At 38.8% G+C, this 26,118-nt stretch overlaps 1 protein-coding gene across 2 annotated transcripts in view; it reads right to left on the reverse strand.

Annotated features, from left to right (window-relative positions):
• Elavl4 (ELAV like RNA binding protein 4) overlaps positions 1–21,187 on the reverse strand; it is a 138,935-nt gene extending 117,748 nt beyond the window's left edge. The window contains exon 1 of one of the 2 annotated variants that reach the window (XM_021201253.2): positions 21,167–21,187. Coding sequence is in view for 1 of the 2 variants with exons in the window: in XM_029539750.1 (XP_029395610.1) it covers positions 17,902–17,919 (18 nt within the window). In the remaining variant the exon portion in view is untranslated. Of the gene's footprint in view, positions 1–17,901; positions 18,012–21,166 lie in introns of those variants that run through there. The other variant, XM_029539750.1, reaches the window with a different exon arrangement.
• Between the last annotated feature and the right edge of the window lie 4,931 nt (positions 21,188–26,118).

The following is a 26,118-nucleotide window of genomic DNA, read 5'->3' on the forward strand; positions in this document are numbered from 1 at the left end:
GGGGGAGGGTATAGGGGACATTTGGGATAGCATTTGATATGTAGATGAAGAAAATATCTAATAAAATAATTAACAAAAAAGAATTCAGCTGCACATCCAAGAAGAAGAGCAAGAGGATCAGCTAGGTTGGAGGGGGCAAGCAAGAGTTGATGGTGATCCCAAGTTAGGTGGGAGAAGCAGGCTGGCTCAGACAATGCCAGATGTTGTGAGCCATGTTAGGAATTTAAGTCTTACCTGCTTCACTAACTATCCTATGGCATTTGCAGTATTTATAGAGGAAGGCATTGGGGCCTAAAAGGTTATATAACTTTTTCTGTCCTCTGAAACCTCACCACTTAACAGCGGGGTTTTTCATGCTCCACAGTCTTACTACCAAATGAAAGCACAGGCTAATTAAAAGGAAAATTTAAATGATGGGCAAGGGAGTCCTACAGAGGAGTCCATGTGCCTCTTACGATAGTTCAGAATTGACTCTCAAATAGTAGTAAATGAGTAGAAGCCAAAGGAGAATTCAGGGAAGTAATGCAGCCTTCAGCCCCTCTAGCCTTTGTAATTTCATTGCTTCTCCTGAAACCCGGAGACACTGCTCAAGAACTGCTGTCTTCTTCATTCCACTGAACGATGATTTAGAACTGCACATGCTGTATCTAACACCATTAACCATACTAAAATATCTCAGGAAAACAACGACTCCTTTTGCCTTGCAAATACAATGATGTTTAGTCATTTTAAGAAGAAAAAAATCTGCACTTAGCAAATGTGCCTAGGATGAAAAAGAAATTGTGGAATTTCATAGATGATTTTAATAACTGACTCCCAACAGAAACAACTTGGGGATATTTAAAATGTGAGGCAACCATACAAATAACCTTTACCAAAACCTCATAAGGGATGATCCCTGTAAGTTTACTGAACTTAACGAAGAGATACAAAAGCAATCGAGTAACAAGGTGAGTAGGACGGCAGGCTATAGAATTAGACTGCCTGCATTTAAAGGCTTGATCTACATCAAGTGAATTCACATAAAGTGCTTCACATAATATTCTTTACCCTAAAATGGAGCTATTATTAGTGTTATTACTGTAGAAATAAGATGCAGACCTTACCTCAAGGATGGTGAGATAAGCAGCTATTCAGAGGAATACTAGTGAACAGAGATGTAAAGGAAAAAACTCAAGGGTGTAGGGGAATCATGAGCAAGTTTCTGAAAAATTCTTAACTGAGCTGCAACTCTGGATCAGAAGCTGGTAGGTAACATTGCCAAGAAGGTTTATGTCATGGTTGATTACTGCTCTGAAGGAGTTTGCTGTCACTCCCTTCAGTCACATCTAGTGTTGGAGAAAATACCAATGAAACTTTTGGACTGAAAGAATATACCACCCATTGATGGTAAGACTAACCAAGAAGCAATAAGACAATAAGCTAACTGTGAGAAGCACTGGTCAGGGTATAAACAACACTGTAAGTAATCAGAGGGGAACAACAGTGAGGGAGCAGTGGCTAGAGAGATCTAGAAGGACTTCATTAACATGAAGAGATAGGTCAGAAGGTAGCTACTCATCACAGTACTTAGGTCTCCAACCATTCAGACACCAGGCAGTTTCCTTATCTACTAAAATGATGCTAGTGTTGAAGAAATTGAAATATGACACAGATATATGTCAACAAAGCTTGTACTAAATGAAATCTGTTTCATAGAAGGTATGGGAATGTAGTGGAAAAAGCATGGACTTAGAGGCACAAGTCCCTGTGATTACTATCTGTGAATTCACAGATAAATTACTTACCCTAAAATAAATAAATGGCTGTGAATAATTTCTATAGAAATTAGATTGCTATATTCGTTTAAAACTAGGTACAGTTCTATCACCAACAAAACCAATTTGATCCTAGGAAAAGAAAATGCCTACAAAATGAAAAAAGGGTTGTTATTTTTAATCCATTTCATCCAAAAATGGCAAAACAGTATTTTCTTTAAGGAGAAATACTTGTAGATTTCCATTTAACTCCATCACTATCTCAGCCACATACTTGTAAGAAGATCCAAGGATTTCACACAACCAGACATGTGTGATATTCAGAAATGCAGCTCAAATATTAACTCACGATCACTGACTATATCTCAGCAGTGTGATAGGCAAGAAGGATGACAACTATTATTTCACAGGTCGTTAACCATACTTGTTAAATGATGTCACAAGTCACACTGCACTTTTAGACTGCATAGGCTTTTAGACTTTTGCCCTGAAACCTCTAGCCATTTTCCGAGGTTGCTACAACTTTTTCCTTCTTCTTATCTTTAATAGGAAAAGAATATCAACATTTACAGATATTCAGAGCCATATTATCCCCTCACGTACCTTTAAACAAGTTACAGTGGACTGATTTTCACTACACATCCTGCTTGTTCTCACATACGTAGTCATGTCTAGTCTTTAGTTCCAAAAAGGCCTTTGTTTCTCACCCACCACCTTCATATATACCTGACTATCCACCAAAAATCATCTTATCCATTGTATTCCCATTTAGCTGCTATACTTTCACTAGTTAATGGTGACCAATGGAAAAATAACTGCACTGTTTCATATAATCAGGTTGCTATTTATGCTTCCTCCTGGAATGGGAACCCTATCTCCAGACTGACAACACAAACTTCATACCACTTCATAACCTTCTGACCATATTTTCCCTTCCAACATGATAATATTTAAGCAGATAAGTATGTCTTCTCCATGGTTGGGAAGTCTATGATGACTCATCTACATTTCATTTCCACATCCTCTGGATACCCACGGGAGAACATTTCTTGGTAAATATCTATTGAGTGAGTAAATGATGTGATCTCTTGGCTAAGGCTTGTTTAATCAACAATAAAAATTCATCTTTACCAGTTCTTTAGCCTTTTTAATCTTGTCTTTATTTTGATCCTCGAGAACATGAACATATTTGACCAGTAACATGGAAAAGCAAAGTGTCATTTTAATCACATTACAGTTGCTTTTTAAAAAAAGAACTAGTTATTGGTCACCAAGCTTAAAGGTTGTTTTTCTTCCTAGCTATCAATCTCATACTTGGTAGAGCTTTTGTAAAAATAAATAAATAAATAAAATAAAAACCTACCAGTTTCTTCAAGAGGAGCAGAGAGTGAATACTACCTTTAAAAAAATGGTGCACTCTTCCAGAGTGCATCGATCTCTGCTTGCTGTGGGTACAAGCTATTTTTATCAGGTGATACTGTGATATTCCTTTTCAACACACAATATTCACTCTTTCAAGCTGTTCGGCACTGTTCTATTTGGTTTCATGTTACATCAATGAGACAGTTTGAGGGAAAAGGAAAAATGGGACAGACTATATTTAGTAGCATCACTAAAACCCTAAATAAAAAAACTCTGAAATCTCCTAAGCTCCCTGGCTGCCCAATTTATATTCAGGACCCTACTTACCAGTCCACAATTAAGGCAAGTGAGAAAAGCCTTTGTTCAGAGAAGATTTCTCTGAGAATCTTAATAATAGCAAGGCATTTTTCAGTGTCTCTAAAATTTTTAGGGGCTAAAGAACATAGACCCCCTCAAATGAATTACTCCATGTATTTTGTATTTTTGCAGTATTTCAGGATGCTAATCATCAGCTTATTCTATAATTTCTATAAATTTAAAATTATATTTTAAAAGAAGAATTACACATCTGGTTAAACATTTGGGCATACCAAGGTCAAAGTAGCTATGTGGTAACTATCGGGGCAAAAAACTCTTAGCTATAGAAGACTTCAGGGAATTTAGACTGCAATATCAATATTCTTGTATATTGTAGAGCAGGAAAGCATAAAAGTAAATAGCATACCACTTGAAGAGTCAGGAGAAAAGAAGGCTTACTCAAATGTTTTCAATCAATATAAGCTTAAAGATATGCCTAGGATAGCAACTAACATATTATAAGGGCCCTAATAATTCACAACATCTTGTAGGACTTGGTAGCTACAAGTCAAACAACTTTGTCATCTGAAGACCATGATACGGATACCTGTTTCCATTATTTCTTGAGGGAATGTAAGGGTGTTGCAGTAGATCAACTGGCCATGATCTTCCTCCTGCTTTGTGTTCATGTCCCTCTGCAGTGTGACTGCATTTTCTTTCTACCAAAAGATGTGGTCTTTTTCTGAATTCCTATTTTGGGATTGACCTTGTGGTGTTTGGCCAGTGGATGGTGTAGAAATCTCAGAGTCTGTTCTGTTTTATTTTCACTGTCTCTTGAAGCCCTGGGCAGAAGCTGCCTGTAAACAAGTCCTGGACTGGAAAGAAAGGAAAAGAGGGAGGGAGAGAGGGAGGGAAAAAATAAGGAAGGAAGGGAGGAAGGAAGGAAGGAAAAAAGGAAGGAAGGAAGGAAGGAAGGAAGGAAGGAAGGAAGGAAGGAAGGANGGGAGGAAGGAAGGAAGGAAAAAAGGAAGGAAGGAAGGAAGGAAGGAAGGAAGGAAGGAAGGAAGGAAGGAAGGAAGGAAGGAAGGAAGGCAGGCAGGCAGGCAGAGAGGCAGGCAAGCAACACCCACACATGTAACAACATTGAAGAGCAGCAAAGTTATCTGTATGCCCAGAGTTTAGTGCTGATGAGTGAATGGTTCAGCTGACTTGTATACTCATGAGCAATAAGAAACACAGTTTAAAACTGCATTTTAGAAACACGGTTTAAACACAGCACCTCGGTTACCTTGAGCTGACCCATGAGTCTGGAACTGCACTAAAAAGCCCCTTACATTATTTCCTAACAATAATATTTATGCAGTAAATATTATTATCTTCATTTTATCCTCAGTCTGGGGTGCACAGAGGTTAGAGTAACCGGTTACAGTGTAAACTAACAAAAAATGGGGCCAAAACCGAAATACAGCATTTCAACTTCCTAGAACCAGCAGTTGGTTTAAGAAAGAAGACATTTTCTTAATCCAACAGATAAGGAACATTTCTAGTTTTCTCTAGGATTGATACTTTTAAGCTTGCCCACACTTACAGCTGTTCCAACTTAAAGGGCCATTTCTGTAGATAATTATAAGAGTGACTGTGACTTTATTCATTGGTACATTATATCTTTTGGAATTTAAAATCATCTGTTACAATATGACCTATGTCTCACAGAAGAAGAGAGAGTGAATCTCAGGGAGGCCATGTGTCCCTACCTGTGCCCCACCCAACCTGTAAGGAAGTAGCTTCTCAGTGCTGTAGCATCAGATCTGATAACTCTAGAGGCTGCACCCTGAACTGTTCAATTTACATTCTGTATATTCTGTACAGAGGAGTTTTCATCCAATCCAAGTTGAAGTTCCCCATGCCTTCTTGTGCTTTCTTGATAATCAAATGTTCTATTCAGCAAACATATAACAAATATCCTTTCTGTCTCTGGATTTGGAACTGGTCCTTGAAGTTTCAAAGAAGTTAAATCCAAATTCTCTGCCATGAAGTGACTTAAGTTATTGCAGATATAGGAATAAAATACACAGAAAATATAAAGAATACCTAGGCTTGTACCATACAGTGATGTTTCTGTCATCAATGATGGGCCATGTTTAGGATGGTAGACTCCTATGATTACAGTGTAGCTGAAAATTTTCTATAGCTTAGTGTCAGTGTATTATTTATATATACATATGAACATTGAACATATAAATATATATTGAAACAAATGACTCTTGTCGAGTGACATTGGTGTAAACAAACCTAGTAGGTTCCCACCCATACCAAAAAACCAGTGTAACATTTATATATAGTATATAATACTTGGCAATGATGAAATGACTTTTTGAACCAATACTATCTTTTTTTGTGTTATTTTAGAATCATTCTTAGGAGAAAAAACTTTCCTAGCAAACATTTGCACCAAAAACAGGTTGGTGCTTACTGCAATCCTTGGTTGTGTCTGGATGCCACGTTAAGTGATTGATATACAGTAGCTAGGTTGGTATAAGCATACTTGATGTTGACAGTGATGAAGCCACCTAACAACACAATCCTTTAAGCATATCTCTGCCATTAATCAACACAAATCTCTGAAATAAAAAATGAAATGTAAGAGGCTATGACTAATTGCTGGATGAATGGAACACACAGTTCCATTCCTGAACTTGAGGGGGAAGTTAGGGAAACCTGGGTTTGGATCTGTCTGGCAAGGCTTTCCATGGGAAGGAATATGAGGGTTGCACGGGGTAGGAGAGTTCCTGTGGGAGCAGTCTTCTGTTGTTATAGGTATATGATTTTGTTATAGGTTGTCATGGTGATTGTATCTTAAAGACATCCATGCAGTAACTATTTAAATCTAGTATATTTGGACAAGGCCAATTCCTTATATATAGGGGAAAAAGGGACTCATTTGAAAGTCCCAACAAATCTAAAAATTACGTCCTAAAATTTTGAGGCAACCACCAGGTCATGTCAATCAACAAATTCATAAAACAGACAATTTCATGGCAGTTTCTTGGGGTCAGCACAAAGAAAAAGCATGGGAAAAAGGAAGAAATGTAAGCTATGCAAAATGGCACCAAATATTAAAGACTGGTCTTGTAACACCTGGAGGCCAGAGGAAAATTAGTGCGATTGCTCTTGTAAAAATTCAGTCAGCTTCATTTTTGGTTTATTTTCTTTCTACTTTCAATATTCAGGAAAGATCTCCCCGATCTGACACAGCCTAACTTCCCAAGGACTCCTCTTGCAACCCATGTCTGTATCCCACAGGTAGAGCATGCAGGGTCTGCAGCTCCTAGGCACATCCTTTTCACACCCTCTTGTCACCTCTGCCCTCTGTGACACTGCCTAGTAGTCATCTTCTGACATGCAAATTCCCACTTAGCTAATTTCTACATTTTCTTTACCCTATAGAATAAAAGTCATTTCAAGTTGTAAGAGGAAAATCAGGAATTCTGGAAGGGGACTCTCACCATAACTGAGAAAAGTGATTGGTAGCCTGACACTTGAAAGGATTCAGTTATTCCAGTTACAATACAGAGTTCTAATTGACACCCACACAGAGAAGTCTGAGAAAAGTAAGGATAAGTGATGAAGAATAAAATAACTATAGCTAAGACTCGAGTCACAATTCTATCGGCGCTTCATGAAAGCAGATGCATAAAACCAAGTCTAATTAATGACTTTGAAGAAGAAAACCCCTGAAACCAAGAGGTAGACAAGTTGTCAACAAACCCCAAACAGTAGGAACAAAAAAGAATCAATGCTTTTGGTAAGAGGATGGTTAGCCAGAGAGATGAGTTCAGCAAAGTCTATCAGTCCAGGTACTTCTATCCAGACAGATCTGAAGGTAGTGGGCAGAGGACATTAACAAACCAACAGGTCACATCATAGAGGTGTTTCCAACACTGACAGTTGTGCAATGGGAAGGTGTATAATGTGCAGTTTTAAAGACACAAACAGAAGAAGTGCAGACAAGAGTCCAGATAAAGGGAAAGAAATGCAAAACTGTAAGTACAAGGACACATATTAATGATAATGATCACTATTCACAAACGCCAATAATATGTTTTGTTTCAAGAACATAAAGGGCCTTTGAGGATACTCAAGGAAAACTCAGGAAGGAGCAGAACTGACAGCATGCCATTTGGTAAATAGGCACACACATACACTGGAGCTAATGATAACCATTTAAACGGACTGGACTTGGATGCAAGAACTAGGGTCTCGAGGACATTCAGGACGCATTTGTTTAAGACCCAATAATTCTGCTAGAATGAAAGCGCCTTATTAAAGATACTGTACTTTTCGTACATCACTACATGACTACTACTCAGCACTGTGCTTGATACATAGAAGGCACCCCATAAATATGTTAGAAGACTTAATAAACAGGTGTAGATATGGATAATAATGTCAGATATATTGAAAATAAGATGAAAAGCATTTGCTAGTGTTTGAAACAAGATTTTCAAGGGGCAGGAAAACATCTCTGAAACCAAGTCTGCCAATGATAATAAGAAATAAAGTCAGATGTTCTTAAGAGAAAGGTAAAAGCTATCCGCCCTCATCACCGCCATCCTGGGCATTTACGTTCAAAGCTCTTTTCTCTTCATACTTTGGAGTCTTGTAAGTGAGTACATAAATGGCTAGTTAAACAAGTGGTTTCCTTCCACATATTCAAAAGAACACTTTCTAGGCTCCTTCAGTTAGTCAGCTTTTAACAGGCACTAGGCTCACAGATAGCTAAGGGATAGGTGGGCAGACATTCACTAAGGTGGTATGCTATTAATAAATCCAGAAATTCCTATGAAATACAGAGCAGTCATACCGAGCTAATTTTTAAAGAGGCAGCCCAGATGGGTGTGGTGAAGTCACTGATGGTCCATTCTTTTGAATATATACCTGGAGTATACCATGAACATCAGGTGATGATGCATTTATGCTTTGAGGAGCTGACAGACTGGCTAAAGTGGCTGTACTATTCTACATTCTAATCATCATCACATGAGGGTTTCCACATCACAAATACTGTTTTCACGTGTTTAGTTTTAAAAATTATTACAGCCCCACTAGTGGATATGAAGTTATATATCACTATAGTCTTGATTTGCATTTCCCTATGATTGATGGCATTGACTATTTTCTAATGCCTTTTTTCCCTGCCACTTTTAAAAATAACAAACAGAGATATACATTTCAGCTAAAATTCAGTTGTATGCGAGGCTTCAAATACAAATAACTCAATTAAACATGGCAGCTGGGGCAATGCTTTCTATGAACTTCACCGTGTTCATACATACAAGCACAACTAATTCTTAAGTTTTCCTTCAGGTTGTTTTCCCAGTGGTGACTGAAAAGCACATATACATTTCACAAATGTTATCTGAGAATCAGAGACTATGATGCATAAGAAAATGTAGGTTACACAAGGGCAAGACCAATAACTACAGGAATAGGATTCGCAATATGGACCCAAAATAGAACTGCAGATAGGGAGGCAGAAGATTGGATCTAGAATAATTCTTCAAGATTCTTCTGCCTAGGGCTAAGTGAACAGGGATGAGATTAGCCAGGATATTGAACTCAGAGACAAGAACATGGTGATAAAGGAATTGACTTAGAATTATTATTAATTCAGAGTTTCACTTTTACTTTTTAAAAAATTCTTTCACTTTTATGCTTCTTTTGTAACACCCTTCCTATGTGGGAGATTATAAGAGAAAAAAATGAAAAGGTGATACACAAACAAAAGGTAATAAAGTTGCTGCTTACGAGCATTTCTCAAGTTTCAGTGTTCCGGCTTTTCTTCTTTTATGCTCTACCTTGGCCTTATCTGCTGCATATCAGTTCAGTAGTGTCTGGCTTTCTGTGGCTATGATGACAGTGCTTACACGCTGCTTATCTCAATTTGGGTGGCAAATTTATTAAGCTTGTTCTCTGGCTTACAAATTAGAGCATGCTGTCCACTAAGCAGAATTAGCCATGGAAGCAGACAGTGATGCACTGTGCCTCTTATTTAACACCACTTTGTGATTAGGGGACAAATCACTGACTTGTTCTTTACTCTGAATTCTTACCCTTTGCAACCTCTGATTCTTCCATTTCAAACATTAGCAAAGAAAATTAAACTCACTTCAATCTGGTAAACTGTGTTGGGGCTACTCATCTCTTTAAATTAATTATAATACTATACCTCTGCATCATTATGCCGCTAAAGAATAAATCATATTTTTGAAGGCAAGGGAGCTATTTCAATGTCTAAGAATGTTCCACATATTCACAGGTCTCTTAACCTCTGTTCTTTTGTCACATGACCTTAAACAACATAATAACCCTACCCAAATGATAAGATAATGAGCTGCTTCTTTGTTTCTTGCTTTTTTGTTGTTATTATTTTTGTCTTTGTTTTTGTTAACTTGATGCAAACTTTGACATCCTTTGGAAGAGGGAATCTTAACTGAGAAAATGCCTCTGTAAGACTGGCCTATAGGCAGGTATGTGGGGGTATTTTCTTAATTAATATGGGCTCAAGCACACGGGAGGTGGTGCCACTCCTGGGCAGGTAGTCTTGGGGTGTACAAGAAGGTAAGCTGAGCACATTAAGTGGAGCAAGACATTAAGCAGCTCCCCTTTAACTTCAGCTCCTGCCTCCAGGTTCTTTCCTTGAGTTCCAATCTTGGCTTCTCTCAATGGATTATGACCCAAGGTATATAAGTCAAATAAACCCTTTCCTCCTCAAGTTGGTTTTGGACATGGTCTTTTATCACAGCCACAGAAACCCTAACTAAGACAAGGATTATTGTGTTTGTTGTTCATGCTCCTGTCAAAAGTCATCAGCTGATGAGACACAGAAACTTCCTAGGACACAAACTTGAAGTACGACTTTTGTTAAATAGTCATGAACCAGGCACTGACAGATTGTTAATTACAATGACCCAATTAAGACCCTCAAAATAGCTGCTTTGCAGGTGATCTTCTTTTAAAAAACCAGTGCCTTGAGACCTGAAAGAATATTACCATCAGACTCATGGAGGTGAATGGGGAATTCAACTTTAAGAAGAAATAAAAATCCCTTCTATAGCAGCAGCAGAGCAGGAAAATACAAAGAAACTACAGGGTAGACAAGAGACCAGAGTTGCACAGAGTCTTAGTCTGTTCTTCAGCAACAAACACATACCTCCACGGCATAGACTCCTTATGTAAAGCACTTGCTAGCTGATGTCTCTCAAAATTATTACATTTTAAAACTGTCTTCTCCAGCCAACCTTCCTTGATTTTAATTAAAATCAGAAAAAAAAACCCTCAACTTTAATCCTTCTTGTTTAGGCTTTGATTGACTTATACTGATACCTTTGCTCAGTAAATAATTTATTAACTATCTACTAGCTAGGGTCCAGGACCTAGTACAGGACCAGGGGTCTGGGACTCTAGGGAATACAATGCCAAATAAGAGCTAGTTTCTGTCTTCATGGAGTTGAGTGCCTTTCTCCATCTCTGTCAACTCTGCCTATGGAGCACCAAAGGGTTCATGTGGCATTTTCAACAGAACCACTGCGGATAAGTAGTTTTCTTTAACAAATGATGGGGCTAAGAGCAAGGAAAGATATTATAGGTAGAAAAGTGGTAAATTTAAAAGAACAAAAGCAGATATAAAGAATGTTTTATAAACTGCAAATAATTTAACAATGGCAGTATAGGATGTGAATGGGAGAAAGTGGCATACCAGAAGGTTAATTTAAGGGTAAAGATGGATGAAGAAAGGCAAATCAATAAACTTGGGCATCATACTGTGGATGGCGTGTGGTTAGATCTGGGCTTTAGGGATAGCATTTACTATTTGTGATCAAAGAGAAGGAAAGGGACTTGAAAGTGGTACAGAGTAAAGAGGATTTTGTGGTAGAAACAGCAGTGGGACTTTAAAAAGGAAACTCAAAGATCACTTAACTATTCAGTGCATCTACTATTCTGTGACTAACTAAAAGCGCAGTCTAAATGAGTCCTAATTTTGCTTCCCTACTTCTGTTTTTTCATTTATGGTAATGTGGTAAATGACATCAATAAAGAGTTCTACTCTTTACGAAAGGGGCTTCTAAAACTAAAATTATATACAAATAATAATTTAATGTAACAAGCTTTTATATAGGATATAAAATAAGATACTTTTGAGAGCAGGATAGCAAGGTTTTCTTTCAATAGTATTTACCAGTTGCTTCAGGTTTTCTTTGCAGAATATTCAAAATTGACTATGACTATGAGTCACAGAAACAGGATTCAAGCTCTTAACCACATGTCAATGCTTGGGCAAATCACCCAGCTTCTCTAGGTTGTCATTTTTAAGAAGCTATGTGTTCAGATTTCAACAATAAACAGAAGGCACATTCCCAAAGTGGTTTTGAATAAGATTTAGATGAAGGGTTGGATAAGGACATTGGGGCTGGCAACAGGGAGACAATACTAGTCCTAGACCTTGAGGAACTCCAAAGAGAAAAAGTTGCACCTATAGATTGGACAGGGGTGTGGCTCCATACAACTCATTAACCAAACCAGAAGTGAGACAGGCAGGGAGCTCACCCCACCTTTTTCTATTTCATATATTCTCAATAGTGGATAGGTTGAATCTTTCTAGAACAAGAGAACACAAGAGCCCAATGGTAGTCCTTGAAGGTCTATGATAAACAAACAAAATTGTGAGCAAATGGAATATACTATGCTCCAAACAGAACAACCGCCCACCTGTCTCACATAGATTTGCAAAGGGGCTCAAACAAAATAACATGTAAAAATACACCGCAATTTTAAAAAAAAAGTGTGTAAATATAACCATCATGAGATCTATAAGAAGCAACAACAAGTAATGATACAAGACTCTTAAGGTTGACAGATGTCAATCTCTCAGAATAAGTGTTTCTTTCTTTAAAATAATTTTTCTTTCTGGTCAAAAATTAAAATTTAAGGACAATAGTGAAACAGAAAAGGAAAATCTCAAGTACCAAATAATTTGAGTATAAGTGGAAAAGTAGTTCCCCTAATGTGAAGTAACAGAGGCCAGGCAGGAATTAGAAGTCTCTTTCTTTTGTGGTCTAGAACTAGCTTTTCCTATAAACACCATTTTACTTGCAAAAAATCTTTTAACAATCATTGACAGAGAAAGATCGTGTTCTTAGCATGTAAGCTAAGGATCTATTTAGTTACTGGTAGACAATATTTTGGGGAAACTTTTACTCAGCACGCAGGCCTACAATCAAGTTCAGAATCACGTATTACCTTCTTGCTCACTCCCTTCAGCCACACTGATTGCCTTGCTGTTCTGGGAACCACCACTGTCTAAAAGTGTTAACTTTGAATATCCCCTCTGTTTATGTTTCAGAGATCCAGTCACACAGTCTCTCACTCTCATCAAATTCTGTTTAAATGTCACTGTCTCAATGAGGTCTACTCCGTTCAGGATTTCAATTTCCCGCTTGAGCCCCTAACTCTCTTGTCCTAGCCTAACTTTTTCTTCCATTGCATTTGTAATTTTCTAACACACTATGCACTGTACTTCATTATTATAGTTATTTTTAAGGTTTAGCTCCCTTTTCCCTGAGCTCACAGGGACATCTGTGTTTTGGGTAAGCTCCTTCAGTCAGGCCTTACCCACACAAGGCACTAAGGAAATACTCAGTTGGTTCAATCAATCCATTACTTAGTTATATAAAATGGCTTCAGAAGGCTCAAGGACTTTAGCAAGTTTGTACCAATGTAAATTTCAAAGACGCCAAAAGGAAATTTTGCTGTTTATATTTTAGATCTCATGGCCTCATCCAAATCTTAATTTGTTCCTAAATTTTACTTATAGGTGAAACCGCATGTGAAGATTAATCCACATTTTAATTGCATGTAAAAGCATCACTGTTCTATTAAAGGAAACATGAGATTGAGCATAATTTAATACTATAGATCATCAGAGTTTGCGACTGGAACTGGAAAGATGTCTCAGAAATTAAGAGCATTTGCTGCTTTTCCAGAGGACCAGGGTTGAAGTCCCTGCAGTCACCTGGCAAACTACAACTCTCTGTAACTTCAGTTTCAAAAGAACTGACATCATCTCCTGGCCTCTGAAGGCACAGGCATTTAACTACTGCACAGACATAACAATAAACATGCCGGCAAAACACACACACACACACACACACACACACACACACACACACACACACACCTTGTTTAAAAATTAATGAGGACCAACCAATTAATGAGTACACAGTGGGTACCCATGGCTCCAACTGGATATGTAGCAGAGGACTGCCTTATTTGGCATCACTGGGAGGGGAGCCCCTTGATCCTGTGGAGGTTTGATGACCCAGGATAGGGGAATGTTAGGCTACTGAGGCAGGAGTGGAGGTGTAGGGGTGGGGGGGTGGGAGGTGGGGGAGGGGCACACCCTTACAGAGGCAGGGGGAGGAGGGGATAGGGAGCTTGTGGAGGGGAAACTGGGAAGGGGATAACATTTGAAATGTAAATAAATAAAATAACCAATAAAAATGAAAAAAATTAATAAGGGCTTGCAATGAGCATGCTTTGGATAGCTGCGCACTCTATCATTATACTAGTAAAATGTAAGGATTCCTCCAGCAACTAGGTATCATGTGGCAGCTACAATGTCAACACTAGCCACTTGGACAGTGGACCAGAGGCTGTGCCAATGAACTCAAACTGGTCATAACATACATACATGCATTTGCAGACCATTTCTGCCAAAGCAACAGAAGTTTATAGTTCTCCTACATTTTTCTTAAACAAAATATTATGTTCTGATGCATACACATATTGGGTAAAGATGGATTTCAAACTGAAGGCAGTTTAGGTGTCTCTGTATACACCATTGTGAGGCTGCTTTGAGTGAACAAAGATGGCTTGCATACCAAACTGTGTTCATAAACTTTTGGCTTGCACTTTATGGAAAAAAACCACCAAAGGATTAACATTATTATTTTGTTGCAAAGAGAGATAGAAAATCAAATTAAGAGCTCACATGATAACTCGATATAAAAGTACTGAAAGACTTCTTTCTAGAAAGTCATACCTTCAATCTGTCACTCCATGCTCAGAAAGCTTATGATGTCACTGCATGGCTATCTTTCTCTGTCAATGAAGGCTATTACTCATAGTGGACGTTGTCACACACTAATCTCAGTTTGGACCATGGTCCTAACTCTGTTTTAGTTGTAATTGGTGTCACATATAAAATGTATGTGTGGTGTGAGTGTGTGTGTGTGTGTGAGTGTGTGTGTGTGTGTGTGTGTGTGTGTGTGTGTGTGAGTATGCATGTCTGGTATGTGTGTGTGCCTATGTACAAGTATGGCTATGTATTTTTTGGCACATGATAAATGTTTTAGAGTTTCTCACTGTAGCAACAAACTACAGCATTTAAATTAAAATTGAACTGCTTCAAAACTAGAATCAATATGTGGTCTATTTTGTATATCACATACTGAACTATTTCAAAAGAGGCAATTTAGCTCTTTTAGTAAATACTTGTATCATGTGTAATAGGAAACTGTGCCCCTCAGAAATCACATATAGAATGAATATAACCTCCAATCACTTAGAATGTGACTGGATTTTGAAATAATGGCCTTTAAAGAGATCAAAAGATGAAATGAGTTATATTATGTGGGCCCTACTCAGAGAAGATGTATTTCTTTAAAACTGGAGATTAGATACAAGAAGTAAGACAGAGAGACAAAGAAGATGACCAACTATAGTCCTAGGAAAGAAGCCCTCTAAAATCTTTGCTAACACCAGGACCTTGAACTTCTGGCAGAGAGAACCATGGGAGATGAATCGCTGATATAAGCCACCCATTGTATGGTATTTGTTATGGCACCGAGAGACCTTAGTTCATTCATAAAATGATGAACACAACCCTAAAGCTTCAGTTCCTAATCCTAAATCACACCTATCAATGATAATGACTGCCTCAGTTATAAAAAAACAATAGGTATGATCCTACAGTGAGTCAAACATCCAGGTAGTGAGGTTTGCTTTTTAATAAACCAATGTTCATACTTTAAACCTATACTTTTTTTATATAAAACACAATACTATTCAATATTTCCCCCTTAAGTAGTTATTATCATAATTAAACCATTTTGAAGAATAGAGAAGACATTTCCAAAATTGTTAGTAACTTCTGAGTACTTTATTAATTCCTTCATTTATTTGAAGGAATAGGGTATAGGGTCTGACTATACAGTCAAGGCTGGTCTTGAACTCTCAGTCCCTCTCAGTCTCTGCAGTGGATAGCTATTTTTAAATAGGCAGTAGCAGTGAGGTCAAAAAACGACGACTGTAGGCACAGTCAGTTTCCATTTGGCAGCTGCTGCACATGTATGGTGCTCTATTTAATTCTCATATCAACTTCTTAAGATTTGTGTTTTACCCAGCCTTGTACCCCAGTCTTTGAATAGACTATGGGGGGTAGAAACCAATATATTAATTATGCATATTCATAACAACTGAGTGATGGATGATATCAGACCTGAACCAAGAATATGAGTCAGAAGCCCTTATTCAAAGGTATAGCCTGTATATAAAGTTAGGGTGCAGTCCTGGTGGTTATAATCTAGAAATTAAAAACCCACACTGGATTGTGGGTCAGACTGGGTAAGGACACCGGTCTCAAAACCAAACAATCCAACAAACAAACCATACAGAGCTGGAGTTGAATGTAGCTGAGTGGTTGGTGGAGTGCTTGTCTAACACTGAATGATGTGGTAGCTTTAAACCCAGTACTTCATTTCTCTCTCTCTCTCTCTCTCTCTCTCTCTCTCTCTCTCTCTCTCTCTCTCTCTCTCTCTCTCTCTCTCTCTCAACCTCAAACACACACTAAATAGAGGAATTAGGGGCCAACTGATCTAACTCATAACCCCACCTTAACTAAAATCCACACCAGAGTACCTTATCTTAACAAGCAAGCAGGGCTTTCCAGGCTAATACAAAAGGTAACTAAAGAGGATTACTTAGAAGTTCTTTAAATGAAAACCTGCATGTAAATCCCTGGTATGTTTCTTGAGTAGTTAGAAAATGGGGGGAAATCCTCTAGAGAGGTAGGTGGGTCACAACCTTCTCAGCCCCAAATGGATTTTGTTAAGTGCTTTGAAAACTGTGCAGGAGTTCATCCACAGTGTCACAGGCCACCCTGGCCGAGAGCCACCAGGTAAGGTGCTGTGAGCTGTGGATTGTCATTTTTGTTAAGGAGGCAGGGAGAGAAATATCTGGATTGAACCTTTTGATTCCTCGTTACATTAATTTTATTCAGTGTTTTAAATTCAACCCACTCACATTTACAAAACACTTCACACAGACTCCTTCCTCATGAATGGAGCTCCATTCACATCTCACCTAAAACATCAAACTTATTCTGAAATGACTGAGGTTAAAGCTTGTTCAGTGTCAATTTGCAAGTATTATAAAATATGAAAAGCCAGGCAGACGAATGCAGGAGGGTAATGCGAGGGCAATGCTTTACAAAAAGGAAGGCAGCTAGGGTAAGGAACTCCAAGGCTTCCAGGAACCCATCCTGCTCCTGACAAACCCTTGCGGGGGCGGGCATTCAATCCCTCAGAAGGAAGATTTTATGAGAATTATTGCCCATGAGCAGTATCTGCTAACAGCTTGGGAATCAATATGATTCATCCCTCCCCACCCCCAACCCAGAACCTGGAGCTATTTTCTAGAAGTTCCCCCTTTGCCCCTGCTTCCCGCGGCCTTCCAAAGTCTCTTAATATATGTTGGGGGAGGGGAAGCTGTGTCGCTTTAACAGGTTCACGGGTTTCAGAGTCTGCGTTTACTAAATCTTAAATGTCTGACAACCTCCAGTCCAAAGAAAGACAATTACAACACAAGGATACCCTACCCAACACCAGAGCCTCTTTCCTCCTTAACCGGAGCACTGCTTAGGACAACAGACAAGTCGACTCGGTTTTATCTAGAAACACAAATCCCGGGTCTGTAATCGGGAAGGGCACTCAGAGGGTGCACGCCTCCCTGCGCGACAATTAACAAGAGTCACAAAGGCTGAGGGCCCCCTGAGAACCCGCGCTCGTGCTCCCTGCACCTCGGGCCCGGACTTCTCGGCGCCATCAGTTCAGCAAAGCCACCCGGAGGCGGGGGGGGGGGGGGAGTGGCGCGAGTCGCTGCAAGGATGCCTGACTGGGGACCAGGGGAGGAGAGGCACCCACTCAAATTTCAGTGGTTCTCCCAGGTGGAAGTCGCGGGGGACAATGAGGGCATGGCCCGGAGCCCCTCGGAAGGGACTTGTTAGCTCATTCCCGACCCCGGAGTGCTGGTCAGGGACGCACGGTCCACAGGCCGGTGGCGACCACGTGGCCGGCGGGCGCCGGCGCTGGTGACGGCGGGTGGGCGGGGCGTTGGGGGCGCGCTGCGGGCGCTCAGGCGCCGCTACCTGGTTCTGGAGCCGCATCTTCGCGGAGGCGGGGTCCGGGGGGCAGCGATGGAGGCCCCGGCGGGCGCGGCGGTCTCGAGGACGCCAGACGAGTCGCTTCACACTGGGTCTCGCGCTGCACACTCGTCGCCCGCTACGCCATCCCCGCCGCCGCCTCTAGGGGGCGCTTGACGTGGAGGCGGAGGACCCTTCCTGAGACCTTAGTTCCCTTCAAGGGGGTGGGCTTGGAGGGTACTCGTGCTTAGAAATCTAAAGGAACAATTATTCAAGACTGCGGCTTATGCTGTTCTTGAGTTTTAAGCGCGATACTTTTTTCACGGTTCAAGTACATCAACACAACTTTGGCAAGACTGACAGGGAATGTAAGATTGGAAGTAGATGTTTCAAGCTATGTTAGGCTGTTTGCTGGGTTAAGATACTGTCTGTCCAAGTAAAGTGAGGAATGGGAATGACCGATTTCAGTATCACCCCACCACACACACACACACACACACACACACACACACACACACAAATAAAACGACCAAGACTTTTGTGCACTGTGGTTTCAAGTAAAGATGTTTGCTTAGCGATCCTTCAGTTATTCTGTGGCCTCCTAGACCATATCAGAGGTTTCAACAATCCAGTATTATTAGCCCTGTGATAGGTAAGAGGATGGATATCATATCTGTGAAAGGGGCTTACTTGACCCTTTCTGATTATTTTAAAATGATCACTCTCAGGATTCAGACACTTGCTCTTGGATTATTGAGAATGCCTACTATTTCCTGAAGAAAAATACAGGAAACAAAAGCGAAACAGAAAAAAAAAACAAAAAACCCTAATTCTTAGTCACACACAAAGTACAAAAACAAACAAACAAAAAAAGGTACATGTGAGAAAGAATAGTTGGGCTAATGTAAGCTTAGTGCGAAGTTAGAATAGAACACTGCCCTTTTAGGTAGATGAAGACTCTCTGAGATACCTACCCTGAGCCACAAGGGATTCTGGGGAAAAGATTCTTATTTACTTTACAGTTCTCAGTATTTTCACATTATACCTTATTTTAAGGAGTTTCACCTTGAAACAATTCCCCTCAAAATGGACTACATCATGGAAGAAGTGTGAGTATATGGTAAAAGCAGTAAGGAGTAACAATGAAACAAATTTGGTCTCCTAACACTTTTTAAAATTGTATTAGCTGTATTTCCCATCCTATTTCATTCAGTTCAAAATTTAAATGATCACATGCAAAGCTGAGTGACCACTGCTAGTTGTAAGAGCTGTTTTCTAATGCAAGAGTGTTGTTCTTTAAGCAAATAGGGATATACCAACTCAGAAATCTGCTAGTACATATCCTTTTGACTTGCAATTCCCATTCTTATAAATTTGAGAAAATAAACATTAATGTACCCAATGATTGACCCTGTTATTACTTGCTATCATAGTCTTTGAAATATGGAAAGAACACTATGGAAGACTGAATAGTCAGCAAGAGATTTATCATCTACACAATGGAATATTCTAGGGATATTAAAGATAAGACAGTCAATGAACATTTATCAACATGGAAAGATGTTTGCAATATATTTTATAGTAAAAAATACAAATAACAAAGTTGTATTCTCCATAGAATTCCTTATTTGAAAAAGTACTGGTTATTTTGGAAGGTGGAATTATGAGTGATTTTTGAAAATTTTTCTCTTTTACTTATCCATACTAATGTAAAGAAACCTTTATAAAAGTTAAGAATTTATTTAGAACTAAAATAATCTTGTCTTGCTGTATCACTAATGATGATAAAAATGCCTATAATGACCAAAGCCTCTTAGCAAGCTCCAGGTAAAGTCTCAGTGCCATTTACCACAGAAAAGAGCATGGTCTCAGGAAGGCACCATGGTTAGGGCATCAACCAGACATAGGTTCACATCTGAGCTATGTTCTCTTTAGAGTATATCATCTGGAACACATTGTTTTTTCCAAAGCCTAATGGTAGTAGTCATATTAATAGTAATAGTGAACTAAGAAGCACATTGCACCGTCCCATTCCAACATCAGCTGATGTAAAAATGCTCTTAAGGAGGGAAGTTAAATAACTTGTCTAAGTTTACACATCAAGATAAATACAGCTGTGTGACCTTGAGGATTAAGCACAAAGGGGTAATTTTAAGCATATTTAAACTGCCAGGTGTATATAAGAAGCAGTCATAATAGTAAGAGGTTTGTGTAACATTCTATTACTCAAGTCATCTATCTCTTCAGGGAGTTTGATTTGGCCATTTGGTGTGGGAGGTAAGTGCTTGGCTCTAAAGCCAGTCTTGGTTTGAGTTTAAACTATGGTTCTTGTACATCTGTGGTTTGGGGTAAGCTATATAACCCTTTCTTGTACCCCAGTTTTTATATAAAGGGACATCAAAACAAGTTCTAAGAATTTAATGAGTTAGTGCACAGAAAATAGGAAGAATAAGTATCTACTATACTTTCAGTTCTAAGGTAACTTCAGGCTTAGAATTTTAAACTTCTAATCATCTTCTAACATAAAGATTTTAGTGCACACTTTTATGTGGAGATATATATATATATATATATATATATATATATATATATATATATGCATGGCATTTACATGCTCATGTAACTAACCAGAAGTTAAATCAAGACAAAGGGAATACAAAGACTGCTAATCACTTCACTCCTAATTTTATTAGAATCTGTACCATTATAAATTCTTTAAAATACAGATATACTATGGTATATTAGGAAGTGATTGTGCATTCTATCAATTGAATTTAAATGAGTCAATACATTTCCTAATATTATATTGTCTTTCAAAAATAGTTGAAAAATGCCTCATAGACATTAAAAGTACGTCTCCAATTTTATAATTTGTATCTTAGAAGTAACTGAAGAACGGTCTATGAATCAAATATGAGAAAAAACACTCGTTGAAAATTTCATCAGAAAGAACATATCATCATAGAATAAGACAACTTGCAATAAGAAAATGTTTTTCATAAATTAAAAATATCTTTTAGGCTAACCCATATATATGACTACATAAATGCATGCATATTTCAAACATTAACTATCAGCACAATATTGCCCAGTTTAACATGGAATTTTTGGAATTACATCAAAATCTCCAAAATGTAATGTTAATGAATATTTCTCTTCAATACAGAACATGAGTAGCACCTGTTTTAATTTTATAATTTAAATTACTCTTGTTTCTCTGGACCATTTACACAATACAACAAAAACAATTAGTACAAGCATTGAAACTTACTTTCTTCTTCTGAAAGGCAATTCCTATTTTAAGCACAATGTTATTTTTCTTTACAAATCCAGAATCCTTAGACAAAGACACCACAAGCTCATTGTGCACCTTAATTATAAGGGCACCTGTGCCTCTTTGTTTATCTGGTTGGTTGGACCTGAGGATTTGATTTGCACACTCCCCTTCTGTCCCTCCCCTTTTCTCCTTTAATGAGAACAACTTAACAATAGTATCCATACAACCTCCCCAGCTCAAATAATGAATGGTGAGGAGCAGTTATCAGGTGTCACACTGGACGCTTCTTGCAGTGTCTATATGTAAACAGCTAAAACTCAACCTTAGTAGGCACAGGGAGTCTTGGGGGAATAGATCAGTCTGAAAACAGGAATGATTTCATACTGTGGGAGCTCACCAGTGCCTTGCTCCCACCAATAGTTTTCAGAAGTTGTATGCTCTTTAGCACACTTCTTTATGCCTCTGAGCCCCAATTTCTGTAAAAGTAGAGACAGCAGTGCTTAGGGTTCACTGTGAAGATGGTGAATTTTAGTGTTCTTGGGGAAGAAGGTAAACTGATCACTTTGTTTAAATTGCTTCTCTTTTTTTTCTTTCACCTCTGCCTTGGGCACACTCAAAACAGGCTTCAGCTATGCACGCCAACAGAACAACAGGTGTTCAGGGAATTTGATAGAGGACAGAGCACCCATCAGTCATTTTCATTACCAACATCTCCTGCAAGGGTTCAGCTAGCCCATATGTTTCTAATGGTAGAATTGTCTCCTGTTTGGGGGACAATCACAGCCTTGAGGAACTGTGGACAAGGCAAGGAAAATGACAGTGTCAATGATGTGCAGTCAATGCAATCACAGAAACATATGGATTTTCTAGAGCTCAGGGCGAGTGTGTTCAAAGCAGCTTAGAGATGCTGGAGAATGGAGTGATGTAGGTTCTAAGAGAGTTTGGGGCAAGATTGTTTCCTAAGTTGGTAAGCGAATAGCTGGGGTTACAAAGGCAACATCAAAGCCTGGGTACAGTGCCCACTCCATATAGCTGTGAAGCAAATTTTTTTCCCATTGTTAGAGTAAGGTGGCTTTATTGTAATTTTTGTGGATAATTATGTCTATAAGAGAATTTGTGTGTTCTAATGTTTTATCTCATGAGATTTTAATGTGAACAATGAATAAGTGCTATTTGCAAGTAAGCCTGGTAGCATATGTTCAGACACAGCATTTACTCTGACAGTTTTAACTACTCTCAGCTGCTTCTTCACAGTTGCACTTTTCACTTAATAGATAATTTCTTTGCAGTTAAAAAAACTAATAATTTGGCCTATCACAAGGTACATGGAATGACTGACAAAACAAAAGAGTATTCAGATTTCATGTAGGTTTCAGCACCAGAGAAGACCTTAAAGATTGTTGATAACATCTTAGTCTACTTATTAAGAAAGTTAGGTCCAGGAGAGCCTATAATTCAAATAGCTACATGAAGCTGACCCAGGAATAGATCCCATTTGGCAATGGCTACCATCCAGTAGACATTTTCAACTACCTGACAAATATCTACAATTTCTAAATATTATTTCATTTATTGACATTCTAAGTATAAGAATTCTCCCTTGAATCCTTTTAAAAAAGAAAATACTTTCCAAAAAAGTAAATATTTGTTGTGTGGCTAGCAGTGTTGATGCAAAACACAGCATTCACCTCCAAGGGAATGAGAAAGGTAGTTTATTATGGAGCTAAATATGAGTGATTCAGTTTGTTTCCATGTTCTATTGTGATGAGAATTTCATGACACGTTTATAGTTACAGGACTGAAGAAAGTCAGGCATCAAGGCAATTTTCAAATAAGTTGGTAGAAATAACAAGTAGCTGGGCTATAGCAAAGCAGGGACATCTCTACTGTGCACTTCAGATGCTGTCTGATGACAATCTTAGTTTGTAGGTTAGTGGAAGTTACTGATCTGTTAAAATAGCCCAGGAGGTGTGTCACATGATTACCATGTTAGGTCAGACACAGAGTAGGCAATGAGTGCGTATAAAGAGGCTTAAGGGTAGCCCACGATAATTTTTCTCTGGAACTTCAGCACTCCAGGTCTCAAAAAAAAAATATCAGTTTCAATCAGCCCCTGGAATCTTTAATATAGAAGTATCCTGCTTCCCCATATACACACAGGAACTTCATTTTAAACCAGTGAATGCAGAAACGGTGTCCACAGATAAGTTGTTTCATATTTCTTTGAGAGCTGACTTTAATATGCACCTTTCAGATCTTGTTCTTAAGACTCTCCTCCAGGAGCCAAATTTAATTCAGATTGATTCAACCAATATGTATTGAGCTCTACTGATTGTCAAGGTGAATCTTTTTCTTTCTTTTTCTTTTTTCTTTTTCCTTTTGCTTTCTAAAGGATAGGTTTCAAGAGTGCCTGAGTGCTGAGAAAGAGTGCAAGCCTGAGTGTCAAACAGCTGCAGGTTCACATCTCAGCTCCACACTGCCATGGGGGATATTATAACCTTATAAAGTAAGGCTGTAATTTGAACCTACCTTTGAGAGCTTCTCTTTGAATTACACGGACCATTTGGTCTTTAGATCACTGATGTTCATTAGAGTGAGCAGCAGTCTATTGGATGCTACTTATTATGTGTATTTTCTTATTTATTTATTTTTTTGCTTTTAGATAATTTAAAAAATGAGTGTCATATTTACAGCATCTCCAGCCCTCACTCTTTCCTTCCAACTTCTCCCACGCTCCCATCATTGTTTCAAATTCATAACTACTGCTTAAATTTGTGTGTGTGTGTGTGTGTGTGTGCATGTGTGTGTGTGTGTATGTGTTATAAATACAACCTACTGAATCCACTGTGTGTGGCTTGTACACATGCTTAGGGTTGACCACTTGGGATTGGATAATCTATGAGGACTTATCTCTGGAGAAAACCAATTCTCCCCATCTCAGCATCCATTGTGTCATATTTTCTAAATATGACCACAACAGTATTTTCTGATGATCTTGCTCTTCTGCAATGTGACCTTGCTATTCCCTCCCCCAAAGAGATTCCACTTTCCCTCTTGGATCTTGGTAACTGTGAGTCATGCTATGTAGATACTCTGTGCCTTCCAGCTGACAGGAATGCAGGACCATGATGGGAGCTGTATGGGAAGTTTGGGTAAAAATTGACAGGAGGACAAAGCTAGAGTGAGTCTGAAACTCTGATGGTTATGTGTGCTGTTACAACAGCCAAGGGGTGCATATCTAGAGTTTTCTTTTTATATGACAGAAGAATAAAGTTTTATTTATTTTACACCCGTTTTGTATCTTCCTGTCATCACCACCCAACTAATACATTTAGAAATAGTGTAAGCAGCTCCCCAACAGCAAATGGCTAAGGCTTTTTGAGCACAGAATCCCTGTACTTCCCTCCCAGACACACTCCTCTTCCCATCTTTCTGGGTGATATTATCTCCAGTTCACTGGTTTCTATTCCTCACAGTCTTCCTTCTCTATCTGCCTATGCCATCATGTAATCCCATCAATATCTGAACCCTTCTCCTTCAATGACTTGTTTTCCTTATAGCACAGTCATTCAGCTTTCAAAAGCTTACCTCTCACTTCATCTGAGCCTAAGTGACTCTGTCTGAAAGCATCCTGCTATTCTCCTCAATGATTCAAGGTCTCTTCTTGATAACCTTTCTTATTACCTCACTGCTACCAATTTAGTTTTTACTCACACAGTAGTGCTGTGATGTCATGACCGAGCATAGGTTATGGGGTTATGATGTCTTTGTCACAGTCCATATCTATCCATACTCTCTCTCTTCCTGTTCTGGACTCTCTGAGCCCCTATGCAGTCCTCTGTCATGTTTTTGCTTGCCTTTGTCCATTTTGGTTTGTGTGTCTGTAGAGGATGTGAGTATTTTGAGCCCATAGACTTATTTATCCAGGCTACTGCATGTCCCACAAAGACCATGCTTCAATGGCTTTACTTACATGGTGTCTCACTGGGAATCTTTCCCTCCTATTGCATTCTCTCTGGTTAAAACAAAACAAAACGAAAACCGAAAACCAAAAACCAAACAAACAAAAAACTCAGCTAAATCCTGTAAAGTTTACCTCAGAATTTACCTCAAAGAAATTGTTCCTTCTGTGACTGCTTCCTCCTTTGAAGTTCCAGTGAATTTCACTGGTGTTCCTTTGTGGTTGCTTTTGCAGTCAACTTAACTTCTGAGCATTGTAAATTTATATTGTGTATTTCACTGATCACCTACTCCTCATGTACATCTAAGAATCTATTTTTTTTTTGCATACAGAAAATAAATCTTTCAAAGATGACATGACTCTGAAACAAACCACACTGCTAAAATGTGTGAGGATCCTGATTTAGGCTTATGTCTTCACTTGCATGCTAAACTGGGTTACTTTATAAATGTTTTGGAGCCACCGATGGTGGAGCCTGCCTTTTATCCCAGCACTTGGAAGTCCAACGCAGACAACCAGGTATTTGAGACTAGCAGTGAAAATCTGTATCTAAACGAATGAACGAATAAATAAATTTGGATTTTCTTTCCTCTAAATGTCTTACTCCTTTTTATAAGCATTGTAGGACAGGATTGTGATTTTTTTTTTTTAACCTTCATGGCTCCCCTCATATCATAGCATAAAATACTTGTTTGGGGGCTTTCAGTAAACATCCACAAGATAACTCATGGGCTCCTCTGTCCATCCCCATGTCCTGTCCCTGAATCAAGGGACCCAGCTGCCAGTGGGCTCACAATAGGTCCTGGAAGGAGCAGGTGCTAATTCAAAGACTCATTAACAATTGGTGGAACTCCTGCACTAATTACTTCAATTAAATGCAATCTCGACAGCTTATCTTTTTAACCCATCATGGTGTGACCTAGGAGAAGGCACAGACGGCAATCTAGTGTTATCCAATGCTTCTCTCTCCAGTGTTCCTAAACAA

This window comes from Mus pahari, chromosome 6 (genome assembly GCF_900095145.1).
Source record: "Mus pahari chromosome 6, PAHARI_EIJ_v1.1, whole genome shotgun sequence".
In the NCBI taxonomy this organism is placed as follows: Eukaryota; Metazoa; Chordata; class Mammalia; order Rodentia; family Muridae; genus Mus; species Mus pahari.